General features: G+C 52.9%; 1 protein-coding gene and 1 long non-coding RNA gene across 5 annotated transcripts in view; one reads left to right on the forward strand and one right to left on the reverse strand.

Moving 5' to 3' along the window:
* LOC132343068 (uncharacterized) lies at positions 1–11,066 on the forward strand. Of its 2 annotated transcripts, XR_009491746.1 has the most exons (4): positions 1–4,266; positions 4,723–5,103; positions 10,047–10,267; positions 11,009–11,066. It is a non-coding gene; the product is annotated as an uncharacterized lncRNA (long non-coding RNA). The 2 variants fall into 2 exon arrangements; XR_009491745.1 differs by having other exon boundaries at positions 18–5,103.
* The window catches only part of TNS4 (tensin 4), a 23,543-nt gene continuing 10,084 nt past the window's right edge, over positions 6,259–19,717 (reverse strand). For 2 of the 3 annotated variants that reach the window (XM_005220735.5, NM_001038155.1), the window contains 11 exon segments: positions 18,700–19,123; positions 17,193–17,617; positions 14,623–14,709; positions 14,172–14,297; positions 12,655–12,747; positions 12,485–12,562; positions 11,160–11,231; positions 10,116–10,284; positions 9,257–9,325; positions 8,974–9,000; positions 6,259–8,477 (listed from right to left, as the gene is read on the reverse strand). In XM_005220735.5, the coding sequence (XP_005220792.1) occupies positions 8,336–8,477; positions 8,974–9,000; positions 9,257–9,325; positions 10,116–10,284; positions 11,160–11,231; positions 12,485–12,562; positions 12,655–12,747; positions 14,172–14,297; positions 14,623–14,709; positions 17,193–17,617; positions 18,700–19,123 (1,712 nt within the window). In that variant the 3' untranslated portion in view covers positions 6,259–8,335. 3 annotated transcript variants of the gene reach the window in all.

A 19,717-nucleotide genomic window follows, 5' to 3' on the forward strand; every position in this document is an offset into this window, starting at 1 on the left:
GGGAAGGGGTGTGGGTAGTGAGTGAGGGGTACATATGGGCATGTGGGTGAAGGGAGAGGGGTGTGTGTGGGGATGTGGGTGAGAGGAGAGGGGATGGCTCCAGCCTGATGGCTGAGAATGGCCCTTCCCAAGAAGACCAGAGCTGGGAGCGGCCTTCCAGCTCTTCTCCAGTTCACCCATTACATAGATGGGAAACCAAGGCCTAGGCGGGTCTATGGCTTGCTCGCCTAAGGCCCGAATGAACTGGTAGCTGACAGGTTAGAACTCAGGGCAGTGTTCTTTCCACACCATCTTCCAGTGAGGGCAGGCAAGACTTCAGGCTCCAGAAAGGGGAAGGGCTATCAATACAGAGGAAGGAAGGAGATCCTGGTAGAAGATTCTGGGAGGCAGATTACAGGGAAGTATGCCACCTTTCAGGCTGGAAGAGGGACAGGTGACTTTTGCAACATCCTGAGCAGCGTGGGACAGGGACTAGGGTGGAATGAGGAGAAGGGGGTTTGGCAGAGACCTGGTGTAGGTGGAGGCAAGGGATTGGACTTGATGACCTCTGGTTCAATAAACTCCAGATGTCATCATTCTCATCATCACTATGGGTTTGGGTCAAAACTGCTTGGGCTTAAATCACATTCTGCCATTTATTATATTGGTGGTTTAGTCACTCATTCGCGTCTGACTCTTGCGACCCTATGGGGTGTGGCCTGCCAGGCTCCTCTGTCCCTGGGGATTCTCCAGGCAAGAATCCTGGAGTGGGTTGCCATTTCCTTCTCCAGTGGATCCTCCCGACTTAGGAATTGAACCTGGGTCTCCTGCATTGCAGGCAGATTCTTTACCAACTGAGCTATAAGGGAAGCCCTCGTAGGAGGGAATTTATTACACTGGACCCTGGGATGGACTTTATCTCCTAATCCACAGTTCCGTATCCATCAAGAGGGTCCAAAATGGTACTCATAAGTGTTACTGTCAAGACTAAATGAGGTGATGGATGGCAAAGCTTCTAACAAATATTGTAGGCCTGATGTATGCCAGGCACTATTTTAGGTACTGGGGATCATGGTGAACAAGTGAGTTTCTTTCTTCTTGGACCTCCTGTTCCAGCAGCCTGGTCCTTAGAACATTTTAGGTACTCAACGAGAGGCTGATAGGAGTGTTAGCCTCCTCATAAAGGACATTTGTACTTCACAGGCTACAAAGTATATTCATGTCCAGTGTGTCTCTAATTTTGTGAGTGGGGTATTTTGTCGTTCAGTCTCTAAGTCGTGTCTGACTCTTTGCAAGCCCATGGACTGTGGCACGCCAGGCTCCCCTGTCCTTCACTATCTCTTGGAGTTTGCTCAAATTCATGTCCATTGAGTCGGTGATGCCATCTCATCATCTCATCCTCAGTCACCCTCTTCTCTTCCTGCCCTCAATCTGTCCCAGCATCCAGGTCTTTTCCAATGAGTCAGCTCTTCGCATCAGGTGGCCAAAGTATTGGAACTTCAACTTCAGCCTCAGTCCTTCCAATGAATATTCAGGATTGATTTCCTTTCGGATTGACAGGTTTAATCTCCTTGCAGTCCAAAGGACTTTTAAGAGTCTTCTCCAGCACTACCGTTCGAAAGTAACAATTTTTTGGTGCTTAGCCTTCTTTGTGGTCCAATACCTTACACCTCCTGGAAAAACCATAGCTTTGACTATACAGATGGGCCTTTGTGGGCAAGTGACGTCTCTGCTTTTTAATACACTAAGTTTGTCATGGCTTTCCTTCCAAGGTGCAAGCGTCTTTTAATTTCATGGCTGCAGTCACTGTCCACAGTGATTTTGGAGTCCAAGAAGAGAAAATCTATCATTTTTTCCACTTTCCCCCCTTCTACTTGCCATGAAGTGATAGGACTGGATGTCATGATCTTAGGTTTTTGAATGTTGAGTTTTAAACCAGCTTTTCCTTTCTCCTCTTTCACCCCCATCAAGAAACCCTCTAGTTCCTTTTCACTTTCTGCCGTTAGAGTGGTATCATCTGCATATCTCAGGTTGTTGATATTTCTCCTGGCAATCTTGAGGGGCATATTACAATTGAGGAAACCAAGGATCGATGCCAAGAGAAGTGACTTGCCCTAAATCATGCAGCTAATTAGTGGCAGAAGGGACCTGCCACCCAGATCTGCCTGACCACCAAGCTTCTATTTCTTGATGCAGAAGAGAGAAGTGGTGTGTGTGCATTTGTGCGCAGATAGGAGTGGGGTGAACTAGGGAAAGGATACGTCTGATCTTGGTATTCATGGATCATCCAATCTGAATGCTGTGGAGGAGGGGACCTCTCTCCTGGGGCATATGCAGGCCTCCCCCCACCTCCTAGTCAACCTGGGGTCCCCTATTTCTGCATGGCTCCTGTAGGCACTCAGCACAGTATCTGGTGATCCAGTGAATGAATGAGTGCGTGTCATTCTCCCTTTCCCGCCCCCTCCTCTTTCTCTATTTCTGCTTCCCTCCTCCTGGCGGTCTCCCTGCATCCTCGGCCTGCTCCAAGCCAAGCTCAACTTGCTCCCTGGCAAGACTCGACTGGGGAGAGGTGAAGGCTGAGACGCTTTCCAGGAAATGGAGTTATGAAAATGAGCCCCTGGCTGGCTCCAGGGTCACAGACTCAGGAAGAGGGTCTGCTTTGCTGGGGCTCAGAGCCCCAGTCTGGCCAGGACTAGAGGATTATGCAGACGGGGAACATGGCTGGGGAAGGGACCTGTATGGACGAGTGCTATGGATTAAATTATGTCCCCACAGTTGAAGCCCTGACACCAATGTGACTGTATTTGGAGACAGGACTCTTAGGAGGTAATTGAGGAAATTAACTGAGGCCAAAGGGTGGGCTCCTAATCTGACAGGATTGGTAGTCTTATAAGAAGAGGAAAATGCACTAAGGCTAAATGTGCACACAGCAGGAAGGTGGCTGTCTGCAAGCCAAGAAGAGAGCCCTCACCAGAACCCGACCATGCTGGAACCCTGATCTCACACCTCCAGGCTCCAGAACTGTGCGAGAATAAATGTCTTATGCTCAAACTACCCAGTCTATGGTATTTTCTTATGATAGTCTGAGCAGACTAACACCGCAGGGAAGCCCTCCCCTCCCACCTCAGTCCTCTTTCCCACGTAGTCCTTTCAAGCTCAGAGAGAATCCAGGCCCCAGGCCCAGATCAAGTAGGCGCCTGTCCCAGCCTGTCTCAGGCATGACAGCCCCATTCCCTTTCCTGGCCTGAACTCCAAGTCTTCACAGCTTCCTCTTCCCAACGCATTCCTGCCCAACCCTCAGATCCTTTTTCCTTTTCCTACAAATCTGGTCAGTTACTCCCTGGCTGAAAAGCCTCTGCTGTCTTCCCGTTACCTACAGGAGGAGTCCAAGCAGGTTGCTGTGTGCAGCTGTGCATCATGCAACTTGCACAGCTGTAAGTGGTCCTGAGTTCAAACTCATCCATTCATTCAAGAAGTATTCATTCCTCGGTATTTTCATCTTAGCACCCAAGGCTCTTAATGATCTGGGTCCTGCCTTTTTCCTTTGCTTCCTTTCTCACCTACTACCTTGGGTACCGTATATTTTAGCCACATTAAACATGGTACTTTCATACGTATGTGCTTTATTAAACATGGTACTTTTTATACCTATGTGCTTCACGCAAAATTCATCCATCTGCTTGTCTGAGAGTGCGCAGTAAGTGGAATGGGCACAGGTTTGGAATCTTGTTTCTCTGCCATTTACTACCTGGGTGTATGTGGGCAAGTTAACCTTCTGAGCCTCAGTTTTCTAATCTGTAAAATGGGATTAAACATATATCACGTGCTTCACATTGCACTTAGCACATAGAACACCCCCCCACCCCAGCAAAAGTTGGGTTCCCTTCTTCTTTGCTGTTAAGCTACTTATCCTTGAAGACCTAACTCAATTGTTTCCACTTTGGTAACATTGCCCTCATTCTCCCCAGAGGGAAAGTTTATCTTTCCTATTTGTACCCTTCCTGCCAGCCTTGTGTGACACTTATAAGCTCCATTATAACAGTATTATATTTATCTGCTTTCCTGGATCACATGAGCAAAGCATGCAGCCAGGAGACATTGCTGCATGAGTTCAAGGTACTGACTTCTAGGCTGGGGGCCTTTAGCAACCCCCACCCCCACCCCAAGCCCTGCTCTGGTTCTAAGCTCTCAGCCTATTGGATGGCATGAGAGTTAAGGACAGGAGTAGAAGGTGGCAGATAGTGGGGTGGGAGTAGGGTGGTTGAGGATGAAGATAAAAGAGCAGAGGTGAGCTGCTTGAGCCTCCTGGGGGAGATGAGTATGGGGGAGGTGGCTGGTCAGATGAGATAGGGCTGAGGGTGTTTCAGCCCTCTGGGGAGCTTGCTCGGTAGTCAGAGTGGAGGCACGGGTCAGGGGACTTGGGAATCTGGGTTTTGAGAAACGGTCAGTGGCACAGGGGGTGAGGCTGCCATCCTCCTTTCCCATCAACTCCAGCAGCAGGTGGGCTTTGCTGTGGGTCCAGCCATGTGAGACAGAGGGGAGTGGGGATTGAATGGGACAAAAGTAAGAGGGAGGGCTTTTCTGTAAAGGGGGAGAGGACAGGTTTGGGTGTGGGTGGGTGGAGAAGGCATTGAAATGGAGCAGGACCCTGGGGCCTTCCCAGAACAGGCCTTCTTCCCTAATCTCTGCTTTAGCTCTTCTCTGAAGTACCTAGATAACAGTATTTGATGTACCCTTCCTAAGTTTACAGATGTGGGAGCCCCCCACCAGACGGAAGATGTTAACTACTTGATGACTATGAGCACACAGTGCCAGACCTCCTGGAGCCTAAAGACTGATAAAGTTGACCTTTGTGACATCACCCTGTTCCCTCACCATCAGCCAATCAGAGACTTTTGCATGAACTGATTACATACCCTGACCTTCTTGGCTCATCCAGCTTTTAAAAATGCTTTGCCGAGACCCTTCAGGGCACTCTGGGCTTTTTAGAGCATGAGGCACCCATCTCCTTGCACGGCCCTGCAGTAAATCCCTTCTTTGCTCCAAACTTTAATGTTTTGATTTGTTTGGCCTCACCGGGCGTCTGGCACAGAAACCTCTGCTGACAGTATGAAGAGGAGAAAGGTGAGGATGGAGAGAGACACTGGGAGGGGGCAGTGAGGTATAGTGTATGTGTGTAGAGAGAACAAGGAGAAAGTGATGGGGTGGGATGGAACATTGAGAGATATGACACTGGGGGAGGCTTAAGACCCAGGACTGCAAGGCCTGGAACCTGCTGCAGAGGAAACTCCTGGATATCCTCGCCTGGGTATAAAGACCCCTCCCTTCCGGATTCCTGCCTTGGTGGTTGTTCCTCCTCCTTTCTGCACTTGCTGGGCTGGCGGCTCTGCCCATCAGCAAAAGTCAAGTGCTCTATTAAATCCTCCTGGAGGAAAGATAAGCTACATAAATGCAGTAGAGGTCATTACCTTCCGTAGACTCAGTCTGTGGCCAGGGAAGGGGCTGAGAGGAGGCCTTCTGGAACCGCAGTTGGGCAGTGGAAGGGGCGGCAGGGGCTCCTCAATGGTGGGTGGTTCAAGTGCATTGGGAGGTCTCTTCACTTCCTCCAGGCAGCTTTTGCCACTGGTCACATAGCCTGAGCAGAACCAGCAGCTCGCCCCTTTCCAAGGCTCTGCAGGAAAGGGGTGCCCCTGCAGCCCCTCTTGTACCACTTGCTATGGCCTGCCCATCTTGAATCCCTAGCTGCAGCAGGCCTGGAGAGGGCTGGGAGTGGAGCGTTACCCCAGGACTGGAGACAGAACCAGGATGAATGATGGGCCATTGTTCAGGTCGCCAGGGTTGGGCTGGCAGCTTGGGGCTCATCTGGATTCACGGACTCTTCCAGACTTGAGCTGTCCCTGTTTCACCTGCCTCTCCCCACCCTTTGGGAGCCCGAGTGAGACCCTGGAAGCTGGCAGGGATGTCACATGTACTCACCTCAGGCCCTGGCATGCACAAGAGAGCCCGGGCCTCCTATCTTCCTGCCACAGTGGCAGGAAAGAGGTTGGGAAGAAGGAAAACGGGTGTGTTGGACACATGGGGGACACAGAAGAGTTTAAGCAAAGGTTTAAACCTTTGAAGTGGAAGCTGGTGGAGGCTGTGCTGCCATGGCCAGGGGCTGCGAGGGGGGTGTGGCACACGTGGCTATCTCTCAGACCAGCTGCCACCGGCCCAGCCAGGTCCCCTTTTTTGTTCAGGTTTCCATCTCTGAGTGGACAGCCCTGAATGTCTCAGGACCAATTTTTGTGCAAAGACAGACACTTTATTTTCCATGAGGGGAGCTACAAGGCATCCACAGATACATGGGGGAGAGGGGCTCTCTGTGACCTTGAGAACTTGGGCACTGTGACCTTGAGAACCTTGTCCAGATTCTGTAGTCTCCAGGGTGGGGCAGTGCCTGACCACAGGCTGGGTGGGCTAGTCTCGGCCAGTCCTGCCAGCCCAGGACCGCTTCAGTCTGGTTTGGTTTCCTGGGTTGAAATAATAACCCTTCAGGCCCAACTTTGGCCAAAGATAATGATTCTCTGGCAGGGCCCCCAGCTGGGCGGGGTCAGGCACTGGTCTTTCATAGAGCAAAAGTGGGCTTCTTCCTTGAGCCTCGTCTTGCATTCTCATAGTGTGGTTTCCTTAGGTCCCTAGGTCTGCCAGACAAACAGTTCCAACTTCTTGGGGGTCTTGGGGGAGGTGGGGCAGGAAAGACCGCCCACTTCCCCAAGCCTCTTGGAGGTAGCTGCTCATTTGCATTCTTGACTCTTTGCTGCCCTCATGTGGCTATGAGGCTAGTTGCCGCCCCAGCAGTGTACAGGGCAGTGTGTGCGTGCGTGCGTGTGTGTGTGTGTGTGTGTGTGTGTGTGTGTGTGTGTGTAGGACTAGCAAGGCTGGGGCTGAGGCAGAACCAGAGAGCTGGCCCTTGTGTCTATTCTAGTGAGCAGGGGTGCTCACTGTCCCCACCTCCGGGTCTGGGTGACACAAGTAACTCTAGGGCAGCCGTGACACACTTGCTTATGAGAAGCTGAAAGAAGAGATGGAACTGATGCTCATTTTCAATGGAGGGGACTAGACATCAAGATCTTAAGGACAGCTGAATCATCTGTTTTGACCATGAAGGCAAGTTCCCACATGCTTACCTGCCGAACAACCATGGCCACGTTGGCCTGTAGAATCCAGGACAGGCGGATCTAGCTCTGTCCTGGGAATAGCAGCTCAAGAAGCTGTCAAGGAAATGGGGAAAGGAACAGATGAGGGAAAGAGAGTCAGTCCATCCCTCCTTTGGTCCTTGGCATGCGTGCTTGTGTGCTAACTCGATTCAGTCGTGTCTGATTCTTTGCGACCCTATGGACTGTAGCCCACCAGGCTCCTCTGTCCATGGGATTCTCCAGGCAAGGATACTGGAGTGGATTGCCATGCCTTCCTTCAGGGGGTCTTCCTGAACCAGGAATCGAACCTGCGTCTCCTGCATCTTCTACATTGTAGGTGGATTCTTTCCTGTTGAACCACTGGGGAGGCCCCTTTGGTCCTCAATCCTTGCCAACCACCTGCTTTCAGGCCAGCCTCTGGCCATGGCCCCTGGGGCCCTACCCAGCACCTACTGTTTGCCGTGAAACGAGGGTCACAGGTCTGTAGCTCAAGCTGCTGTGTTGGTAGTGTCCAGACTGACAGAGTCAGGAGTCTTAAGAGGTTATTTTCATGTGGGGGTCTCAGATGTGGGTCTGCTTCAGAATCATAGGGAGCTTGTTAAGATACCCACAGATGTCTGAGACAGCTGATCCTGTCTGTTGCCTCCTTTTGTTTTTTTAAAGTATCCTTCTAAAACATTTATTTATTTGTCTTTGGCTGCACTGGGTCTTCATTGCTGTGCACGGGCTTTCTCTAGTTGTGGCAAGCAGGGGTTACTCTCTAGTTTCAGTGTGTGGGCTTCTCACTGTGACGGCCTCTTGTTGTAGAGGACAGGCTCTAAAGCGTGGGCTCAGTAGGTGTGGAGCACTGGTTTAGTTTCTCCATGGCATGTGAAATCTTCTCCGACCAGGGGTCGAACCCCTGTCCCCTGCATTGGCAGGCAGATTCTTCCCCACTGGACCACCAGGGAAGTCCTGCTCCTTTAAGGCTGAAGAGACTGAACCCCGGGAGGGAAGCAGGTCTGGCTGAAGGTTGCTGCTGAAGGTCATAGTGAGTTCAAGGGTTTCAACCTGGTACCGTTCTCCTCCAGTCCAGTGGATTGGTCCATCAGTGTGGTAAAAGGCTTCTTGCTCAGGGCAGAGGGGGAATCCTGAGCAAGCCCCTTGGGATGACTGGGAAGGCACACAGGAAGCTCCCTCCCCTACATCCTTTCTGGGTCCTGCAGCAGAGCACCCACCAGACGGATGACCTGTGAGGCCGGCTGGAGCGTGTCATACTCCGCAAAGAGGTGGCACACATTCTCCTGGGACTCAGTCTGGCTCTTGGCCACAAACCCAAAGATCCTGATGGGAGAGGAGAGCCGGGGTGAGGAAAGCCCAGGGAGGCACGAGACTGGGAGCTGGGGAACTCAGCCCTTCCCCAGCCCAGCACCTCCTTCCTGCCCTTCACCAACCCAGCACCTTGTCATGATGGGAGCTCTCCTAGCAGGAGGACGTGCCTCCTCCGTCAGACTGGGAGATCCCTGAGTTTAAGATCTGGGTTTCTCTCCTTTGGAATGAGGGCCCCTGAGGACAGGACCTGTGTATTCCCCAGCAGACTGGAGGGTCCCTCCAGACTAAAGCCTGTGCCTCCCCAAGAAGACGGGGCTCCCAGGCTCCTGTCCACCCCATTCAGACTGGTGGCTCCCAGAGGGCCAGGGTCTGTGCTCTCAGCAAACCCATGGGCTCTTAAGGTCAGCATGGGGCCTCCCTCCTTCCCTGACTCCCTCCCTGTGTTGGGTCCGGGCCCTGCCCCAGGGAGACCTCATGGTGACTGACTGAGTGGACAGGAAGGCCTTACCGAGAGGGCTTGCAATATTTCTGCCACCTGTGGGAGAGGAACAAAGATAGTCCTGGGTACCGATTCTCCGCTCCATTTCACAGAACTCTGGCTGAGCCCCGAGGGGTGGGAGGAGCCGATAATGGCCAGCTGTGTTTCCTCTATCCCCACCATGCTCCCTCCCTTCATTCTGTTGCTCCTCACCCCTTGAGGTTCAGAGGCTCTGTCTGGGACCCCAGTCCCAGAGTCAGCGGGCAGCTAGACCCTGGCTGGCCTTTTCAGTCTGGCCCAGACTTGAACTTACTTCCGTTGCTCGGGATCCATGCCACAGAATCGGAGGGTGGCAAGGGGGTAATGGCGCCGGAAAAATACCCTGGGAGGAGGCAGGGAGGGAAGGGGAGCTGATGAGAGCCCGTCCCAGTGTCCTGGCCCACCTCCATCGTCTCCAGCTTCCTGTCCTCCAAGAGCCTCCTAGTTCCATGACCCCTGACAGCCTGCTGTGACTTTTTCACTGCTGGCCCTGGACACGTGTTTGTATTTCTCTCCTTTCATGAAGGTCATCTGCCTTGTGTCCTATGTATTGGGGTTTTCTACCAACCCACCCAATCGCCCACTGTGTCATTTAATGATTGGAGGGTAGAAACTGCTGGAGGAGGACATGGCAACCCACTCCAGTATTCTTGTCTGGAGAACCCCACAGGAAGAAGAGCCTGGTGGGCTACAGTCCATGGGGTCACAAAAAGTCGGACATAACTGAAGCGACTAAGCACGCAATTACTGCTGGTCATCTCTTATTCCTCCAGCCCAGGGCCAGGATCTTGCTGGACTGAATCCCTGAGCCTGGGATGGAGCGATCTCACTGGTCCCCCAGAGTCTGGCCTACAGGAGATGCTCCATCAGTGGATACAAATTTAATCAGTGCCCTATGACTGTTGTTAATTCCAAATCCATCAGTCACGATGAAGTGGGGCTTCAGAAAGTAGTCATTGCACTGAGGCCCAGAGAAGGCAGAGAACTTGTCTGGAGTCACTCAGCACATCACTGACCTCATTGGGTGCAGGAGCCTGAACTCCAGCTCTACCACTGCTCCACAGCCACCTCAGCCATCCCCTCCAGCTCACCCTGCCCAGCTCCGCAGCCCCAGGACAAGGGAAGTCCCTTACTTCCTCTGGACGTCAGTCAGGGTGATGCCCTGCTCGGTGACTTTGAAGTGGACCACGGTGGGCGTGGGGAGAACATCCCTCTCCAAGGTGGCCGAGATGGCCTTCTCCACAGCCAGGGCTCCGCTCAGGGTCTCCACGCTCACAGAGCTCAGGTACAGGGCATGGCAACCTGGGGTGGGGGGCGGGTGCAGATACTGCTTTGGGGCCCTGCCAGAATCCACTGGGTAAGTGGAGGTCACCCTGCTCTCCCTCTGCCCAGAACTGGGGAATAGGAATGTCATCCTGTTTGGGGAATCTAGCAGGCTTCCTCTTTGAGCCATCAGGCGGGTGGGTAGGGACTGTGTGGGTGACTGAAATTTGGGGCTAACCCCAGAGGACTTTGGGGTCATCTGTTGTTTGCATTGCTCTGGCCTCTGGCCCTCCAGCAGGAGGCAAGGACGGGATGCTGCCCTGTGTGTATAGGGGTGTCCAGGCAAACCTTCCTTCTGTCCCATGGCTGGTGCTGCCCCCACCCCTACCCCCGACCCCCAACCGCAGGGCCCTGGCTCCTTGCTGAGAGAAGAGGGAGGAGACGGGAATGGGGAGGGGCCTTTGTGCTTGGGGCACGGAATAGGAGCTGTCAGTCACCCAGGTGCTGACCCGTGCCTGGCCCTTGGATGTGATGAAAAGTGACCCTTCCCATATAGACCGCCCCCAGGACTCAGACCTGACACTCCACGGAGGATGCCCTCCCTCTCCAGGGCCAGGCCCTTCAGACCCAGAGAGAACCTAGTTTATCCAAGTGTGCTCCCTGTATGTAGGATGGGCTCTAAGCCTCACCACGCCCGCCCCTCCTCTCCTGCCCCTCTTCCTCCTGGCCTGCTGCCCTCAGCCTCTCATCTCCTGGTTTACAGGCAGAGGGAAGAATGTGGCACCTTGTTAAAGATGGAGAAATAAAGCAGCAATGGGAAACACGTGTGGACCTGCATGTGCCTGCACAGGGCTGGGAGGGGCCCTGGGGCGGGGCACAGCCAAGCCTTCCCCCCACCCTGCCCCCCAACTCACCGGCAGATTTCTTCAGACAGGAGGCCTGGCCATCTGCAGAGGGGTCGGAGGCCCCGTCTCCACCTCCCAATTCTGAGCCAAAGCAAAGGAACAGGCCCCCAGGGGTGGGGTGCAGTCAGTGGACCCCCGTCCTAGGAACAGGCCTCATTCAGCCCTTCAAACGGGTCCCACCTCCACCCCCACCTTCAGGAAGTGACTTGGCTGAGAAACCAGGTGTGATTCCTGTAATTAGGCAATCGGAGCTGCCCTGGGCTCCCCCAAAGCCTAGCTGGCAAGCTTTTTGATCCCTCCTTCCCCCTCCCGCCTCCGGCCCCTGGACTGCAGCAGTGACCTGGCCTCAGAGGCCCCTGGCCTCAGAGGCCCCTGACCTCCTGCTTCTTTCGGACCCTGCCCCAAAGCCAGGCTTTTTTTTTTTTTTTTTGCAGAAAGCAGGGAGGCTCTCGCCATCACCACACCCGCGGCTCCCTTGGCCTTGACTCCTCTCCCTGAACCCCCCCAGCTCTCCTGCACACCCTGAGATGTGGGGGCACCTGGTGTTGTGCTGGGCTGTAAGCTCTGGAGAGGGCTCCCTGACTTGGGCTGGAGGTTTGACTCTGTGCCCTTGAGGAAGTTACTTAATGCCTCGAATCTTCCTTTTCTTTCTTTCTCCCCAAATTTCACCCATTGATCATTTGTTCTCATAATCCTCTTCCTTGGGGTTCATGAAACAGCTGTCTGTACCTTTGTGCTCTGTTAGCTCCCTGAACACTTTGGAACAAGACAGTAAGGGAGACTTGGGTTCAGATTCGACCCTTCCTTTTCTTATCTGTGAAATGGGGACAGCAACAGCAGTGACTACTTCACAGGGTTGGAGTGAGATGTGAATGGAGGAGGGGACGCCCAGTAAATGTTGGAAAGTGAAGTCACTCAGTCGTGTCCGACTTTTTGCGACCCCATGGACTGTAGCCTACCAGTAAATGTTGGACCTGGAAGTAAAAACCAAACCTGGCCGAATTGGCAGATTTATGCTTCTTTTCTCCTCTCCAAAACAGAGCTGCTATTTCTCAAACATCAACTCAGTACCAGGCGTTGTGCCAAAAGCCTTGCCTGAGCTTTTTCATTTCACCCCCTACTCAGCCTAGAAGTAGGTGTGATGCTAACTGTGCCCATTTCATAGATGAGGAAACAGAGGCTCAGTGAGGTTGACCTTCTCAGATGCTCATAGCTAGGAGGTGGAGATGTAGACAGACTCCAGAGCACGCACTTTTCACTGGGACACTAACATGATCCCTAAGTAAGGTGAGAGGTGACCCCTGAGAATGAACAGGTGTGGAGCCCCAGCCCACCTTTCTGCGGGATGACGAGTTTGCAGGGCAGGGCCAGGGCCATGATGGAGTGCTGGCACACGAAGGCAGAGAGGCTCCCTGTGAGGAAACAGAAGCCGTGCATCAGGAGCCTTCCCCAGGCCACCTACCCTGCCTGGAAGGGGCCTGAGGGCTGGAGAGGCTCAGCTCACCGAAGTAGGGTTCCTCGTCTGCTCCCTTGAGATGCACCCCTTTGGCGGAAGACTCGATGAGGAAGTGGCGAATGAGGTCACTGCTGTCCTCGCCTAGTCAGAGAAAGCATGTGGATGGAAGTGCAACCTGTTTCCTGACCCGCCTCTTCCAGTCCATCCAGAGGTTAACTTGTCCATCCCCCTGCCTCTGGGTGGGACTGCAGGTAGGTATCCTATCCTCAAGGTCTCCCATGAAGGAGGTGCCGACTACGTTTTTGCTCAAAGCCTTGTGTCCAGTAGGACACAACTGAGTGACTTAGTATGCACACGTGCAATTCTTTTTTCAGGAGACCTTGCTTTTGGTTTCAATAACTCTTGGGCTGGGTTTCCCGCTCCCCCTTCTTACTCCCTCCCAGGTGCTATCATTCTCCATCATATGGTCCCTGCTGGCGCCAGGCTGGCCTTGGGAGGGGGCACCACGCCCCTGGCCTCTTCTCCACCAGCCCACAGCTTCCTGCTTTCTTGGGACTCCTTGGCAGGTCTTCCTTGATAACTAACGCTGCCCAGAGGTCACTTTCTTATTTGAACAGAGAGGTGTGGTGTAGAGAATGTGGACTTGGGGTTTTTATCCTCTTTCTCTATTACTTGCTGGTTCAGGGGTCATTAACTCCCTCTGGGAGTTGTCAGTTCCCTTATCCATTCCTTGTGTAAGAGCTACAATCCTGGGCCTTCGATGAAGGGCTGTGGCCCAGGAACCCTGTAATGCAATGGTCTGTTCCTGTCTCTGTCCTCAGTGAGGTTTCACTGGTGCCTTGCACAGTGTCTGGGGTAGGGTGCTCCATCCACGTGTGCTGAGTGCAAGACCACAGGGGCTAAGCTAGCACACACGCCATTGTTGTGTAGTCCCTCAGTTGTTTCCAACTCTTTGCGACACCATGGGCTGTAGCCCACTAGGCTCCTCTGTCCGTGGAATTTTTCAGGCAAGAATACTGGGAGTGGGTTGCCATTTCCTTTTCCAGGGGATCTTCCCAGGGATTGAACACAGGTCTCCACGTCTCCTGCATTGCAGGTGGATTCTTTACCACTGAGCCACTGGGGAAGCTCATAAAGCCCAGTATTTACTTAATAAAAATAAATTGAATTCATGGAGGAAAAAAAGTCAAACTTTATAAACTTGATATAAAATGTTACTAGTTACTTCTTATTTGAGAAAACCAGACCAAACCAAAAGGGTCTCATTTTCACACGTTATTACTACATTACATTCCTTTGTGAGAAAGCCGGTCTGGACAGACGTGGATACCAGAAGAGCGCAGGCTGGAGGGGGTCTGGGACCTTCCTCTTCTTCCCACCGGAGGGTAGAGCAAGGAGTCTGGGGACTTGGGGAGCCTCAGTGCCAGGACACCAAGGTCCATCCTCCCAGGAGTCATTATGGGAATGGCCCAAGGTTACCCCCAAGTGAGCGGCAGAGCTGGGACTGGAACCCACCACACCCAGGTGTCTCTAAGAGGCCTTGATGGAATACACAGACAGCCTACCTGGTCGGCTCTGGGCAGGTGTGGGGGCCTCCTGCACCTTCAGGGCAAGGCCGAAGGAGCCCCGGTATGAAGAACTGTCCCGCACGATGAAAGCCCCCGGCTCCTCCTTCCTCAGCAGCTCGATGGCTGGAACAATCCTTGAGTCAGAGAGAGTCACCACCCCACCGGGATACCCTCCCTGCTTCAGCCCAATTGGGTCCTCATACAGCAGATGGTACAGAATTGCCTTTGGTTCCCAGGAAGTCCTTTCTGTTGTCTAACCTCCACCATTCCTGCTACAGTATTTGCTTGGGTCATGGGGTTTGCAGCACACCCCCTTCCCTGGACTTGCAATTTGCCATTCTGTTCCCTCCTCTACATGAACCCAGGGCCCCATCTGCCCGATGTGGGGTGCCGGGATCCAGACCTGATTCCTGGGTCACTCAGTCCCTGAATCAGGGCTTCATTTTACCTTGCTCTCGGGAGATGCTTGGCTTAAACCAGTATTTAGATGTGTCCATCACAAACTTCATGGTGGGCTGCATGTCCCTGGCAGGACCTGGAGACAGACAGGGAAGGAGAACCCTGTAGGCCGGATAGAGGGGAACTGAGAGACCCTCCCCTTTCTCTGCCCAGCCGTCCCATTCAACCCATCCTCCCCTATCCCTACTCCGTTGTATCTCCAGCTCCCTAAAGGGGCAAAGTCCATCAGAAGAATCCCAGGGCTTTGTGCCATCTAGGAATCTACCCTTGTATCCTTGGTAACAGATCACAAACAAATAGATTAAAAATTCAATGAGAAACAGTTTCTCAAATTGAATATTACGCAGTAGAGACAGAAACAGGATAAATAAAAGACTCTGAGATGCATCATTTGCTTGACTTTACATTTTTCTTCCCCTTTAATAATCCTATGAGTTTCTTGGTGGTGGTGGGGATATTCAGTTTGCAAAAGAAAATGAAGAAAAGGAGAAAGGAAAGGAAGACAGCAGATCTGGGCAGAAGAGCATCCAGGAGTCCGGAGATGGAGTCGGATTCTGATCTGAGATGGCTCTTTCCCTCCTGAAACCCAGAGGTAACTGAGTGAACCAGAAATCCTGTGAGGGTCTGTAATGCTCCAACAACTCGGAAATGAAGCTGAATCTTGTCTTGAGAATAGTTGGTGGAATTTGCTAAGATCCCAGGGATAATGTGTGATTATCTGGGAATCACCAACCCTGGATGGGGATATCACCAGGCCAAATAAATGTGCTCTTTGAGATGTGAAAATTCCACCCACCCCATTTCCCTGGGTCCCTAATGGTTGGATGACATCACCGACTCAATGGACATGAGTTAGAGCAAACTCTGGGAGACGGTGAAGGACAAGGAAGCCTGGCTGCAATTCATGGGGTCACAAAGAGGTGGACTCGACATAGTGACTGAACAACAACAAAGGCAGAGAGCAGTGGTTTTTGGTTTCAGCATCTTGAAAAGGTGTGTTACTGCCAGTTGAGAATAACTCATCATAAAAAATGTACTGATATCTGCAAACGATTTGTCCTAGGAAAATGTTCAAAGGCATGCTTGTCACCTCATTTTCTCTTGTTCTCATTGACATGGCTTCGTGGGTGGGAGCGAGCAGCGGGCTAGAGTGAGCATTTCACACCCCCCAGGAGTACCTTGATGTCTGTGGCCATGTGAGGGCTGAGAGCCCGGGAAGGAGATGACTGAGCCACAGGCAAGCAGGCCTCCTGTCCTTGGGGCTCAGTGGGGGGCTCTGCTCCTGGGAGAGAGAGACCCCAGGGTGCTAAGGATTAGCCTGTGTTTACTGCTCTGGGCTCTGGTTGGCTTTGTTCTTTTTGGATGCCTGTAGTTCATGACTACAGGGAGGAGGGTGGTTGCTGTTTTGTGGTTTTTAGCTGTCTGAGTTGGAATGCATTGTCTCCGTTACCCTGTCCTGCCCCGTCTGTGTTCGTCATCCGCCAACGTCAGAGTTAGGACTGACTCTCCCTCTCCTGGGTTAGTCACCCAGCCTGCTGCTTCCATATCCTGAGGGTCTCCTGGCTCTGTCTGCTCTCCTCCACCCTCTGCCTCACCCTGGACCACTTTGTGATGAAAACCCAAACAGAACCAAATAAAAACTGCTCTCCCTGCCAGGCCAGGCCCTGCAATTCATCTGCCGCGCAGCTGCCAGAGTGATGGATTGAGCATGTGCCTCTGAGTCCATCACTCTCTGGTTTGAGAGTCTCAGAGGGTATATCAGTCCTGGGTGTTCTTTGGAAGGACTGATGCTAAAGCTGAAACTCCAATACTTTGGCCACCTCATGCGAAGAGTTGACTCATTGTAAAAGACTGATGCTGGGAGGGATTGGGGGCAGGAGGAGAAGGGGATGACAGAGGATGAGATGGCTGGATGGCATTACTGACTCGATGGACAAGAGTTTGAGTGAACCCCAGGAGTTGGTGATGGACAGGGAGGCCTGGTGTGCTGCAATTCATGGGGTTGCAAAGGGTCGGACACGACTGAGTGACTGAACTGAACTGAGGGTCTCCTGGTCCCTAAAGGGTAAAGTTTACTCTTCAGCTTGGTGTTCATGGTCTTTCCCAATCTGGCCCCAGATTACTCCCAATGACCTCACCCTGCACAGCCCAACATCCAAGTCATTTCCTAAACATGCCATGTGCTTCTACATCTTCATACCTCTGACCTGGCTGTTCCCTCTGCTGGGGCAGCCCTTCCTCTGCTGCTCTGGCCATGAACTTTTGATCCACTTTTTGGCCTCCCCACTTCTCCAGGTAAAAAGGCTCACTCCTTCCTCTGTAGCCTCACAAGACTCAGAACATCTCTTTACTTGTGTGTTTATCCTACTCTGCAGTAACCCTTTGGGTTTTCCCCCTCTCTTTCTAGACTGTGTTCCTACTAAGTGGCACAGTGCTTGGCACACAGTAGGTACTTAATCAGTGTATTGACCCACTCTTGAAGAAATGCATTGGTGCTTTGCCTGTTCTCCATTAGCCAAACCTTACAAAGCGTGAGGTATTGACTGGTTTACAACTTACCCTCCGGGGATGCGGTGGGAGGGGCTTCTGGCAGGGTCTGGCTGTGGCTCCTGGTGGCTGGACAGGGCATGCTGGAAGAAGTAGCCCCAGGGCGGACAAAGTCCTGGGGTCCTGGGGTCCTCTGGGATGGGGGAGATCCTGGCTCTGGGAAACCGTTGATCAGCACAATGGGTATGTCTGTCATGGAGTTAGTGATGGATGGTGGGCAACTGCTGGCATGTTCCTTGGCCAGTGGTGGGGAGCGGGTTGCTCTGGGCTGGCCCATGCTTGGGGTGGCGTTGCTGGGGACCTGGAGGTCACTGGCTCTCGTATACAGGGACACAGGACCAAGGTTGTTGAGGCTGGAGGAAGAGCTGCTGGGGCTTTCCAAGGATCTAGAAGATGACTGATGGCTGGAGATGCTGGAGTGGAGGAGGGACTGGCTGCTGTGAGGGGAGAGAGCAGCAGGAAGGCAGAGTGTTAGGAGGTGGGAGTGGACTGTCTGGGGCCAGAGCTGGGCTCTGGAATTTAGTGATGTAGGTGCCCGTGGCTTTGGTCAGAGAACTGTATACTTCGCCCATCCGCCCCCAACCCCGTCCCCAGAGCCCATCTGAGCCCTAAGGGATGCTGATGGATATAGGAGTGTACCTGCAATGTAGGGTCTGTGGTCAATTAAAGTAGCCAATGGGCTGCCCCCTGCAAGGGACTCTGTTCCCTCTGCCTTCCAAGCCATCCAACTGAGTTGTCATACCAGCCATCCTCCCTACCCCCCATCCCCAAGCATTCCCAAGAGTCCGGCACACAGGCTGGACCTGGGCTGGACTATGCCCATGACTGATGCAGAGGGAATTCTCCAGCTGGAGGAAGAGAAAGAGGCCAGTTCCGCAGCCAGCCGGGCTTCTCCCTGAGCTCAGAGGCCCATGCCAACGCATGGCTGTGGAATCCCAGTCTCCTTGCCAGGGACTGCCTGGGCACAGTGGCTTTGGAGCTGGTATGGGGGACAGAGGTCCTGTGGTTTGGTTTTCCAGGGCAAGATGGGTGAGTGTGTGACTCTACTCAGAAGCCTGCAGAGAACTGGGCTGGGGCGATTGTGAATAATGCCCCGCCAGATTTGCTTCCTTCCTGCTAGGTTTTGCCAGGAACCAAGATGAAGGAAGCTTTTCCCAGACCCTCGATTCTGTTTATATTCTGTGTTTTAGGTTTTTGTTTTTTTTTTTTTTTTTTAAATCTTCCTACAGATGGGCTGTAGGAGGGCTGGACAGGATACAGGTGAGCCTCATTAATGCAGTAGTTCTTTTCCCAGGAGGTAAATAGAAGTCAAGATTTTCCTATATTGAATGATATTCTAAATGCTTGAGGAAAGCTTGAGAGCCAAATGGCATAAAAGAGAACATTCATTTTTATTTTTGGTACAATCCCAGATTTTGCTCAGAAAGAGCGGGATGTCTGATTTAGGGTGTGTGTGTGTGTGTGTGTGTGTGTGTGTGTGACGAAGGCAACATCAGAAGCTGTAGTGGGAGTTACCTACCTTCCAAATACATAGCTGATATCAGACGCTGGGCTGCCTGACAGCATGGAGACTCTGCTGCTCAGCTGTGGGCCCTGGCCCCCCAGCCCCTTCTCCAAGCTTGGGGAAGCCACCAGTGGGGAGCCCAAGCCGTGGGGGCCTGAGGCCTTGCTCCCCATGCCAGGAATGGAGATGCTGGGAGATGTTGGGGGGTGAGAGGAGGGAACTGCCGAGGGGGGAGCGGGGTGCTGGTGCCCCCTGCCCTGGCTCCCAGAGAAGATGAGGCTCTCGCTGCTGCTTCTAGTCTCTCGGGGGAGGTCTCTGGAAAGGAGGAGGCCGCCAGTGCGTGGGGAGCCGAAGGGTGGGGTGACAGATGGGCTGCAGCAGCTCCGCGGGCCATCGTGGCACCTTGACCTGGTGGAGGTCACCTCGATGTACTTTATATCTTTGGGGAGAGAAGCAGAGCATTGGTGAAACCAGGGAGCTTAGACTCGCAGAACAAGGATGCTGGAAGAGTCCTCAAGACCATCTGGTCTCTTCTTTCTTAGAGAGTGCTGTGCTGTGCTTAGTCATTCAGTCGTGTCTGACTCTTTGCGACCCCATGAACTGTAGCCTACCAGAGGAGCCTAGTGGGCTACAGTCCATGGGAACTTCTCCAGGCAAGAATACTGGAATGGGTTGCTGTGTCCAGGTGTCCCGCATTGCAGGCAGATTCTTTACAGTCTGAGGTACCAGGTAAGCCCATATATATGTGGGCTTCCTAGATGGTGCTTGTGGTGAAGAACCTTCCCGCCAATGCAGGAGACATTAAGAGACGTGGGTTCAATCCCTGGGTTGGGAAGATCCCCTGGAGGAGGGCACAGCAACCCACTCCAGTATTCTTGCCTGGGGGATCCAATGGACAGAGAAGGCTGGCAGGCTACAGTCCTTGGGGTCACAAAGAGTGGGACATGACTGAAGCGACTTAGCACGCATATATTAAAAAAATTTGGCTGTGCCCCAAGGCATGTAGGATCTTAGTGCCCCAACCAGGGATCAA

Source organism: Bos taurus, chromosome 19, assembly GCF_002263795.3.
Source record: "Bos taurus isolate L1 Dominette 01449 registration number 42190680 breed Hereford chromosome 19, ARS-UCD2.0, whole genome shotgun sequence".
Classification (NCBI taxonomy): Eukaryota; Metazoa; Chordata; class Mammalia; order Artiodactyla; family Bovidae; genus Bos; species Bos taurus.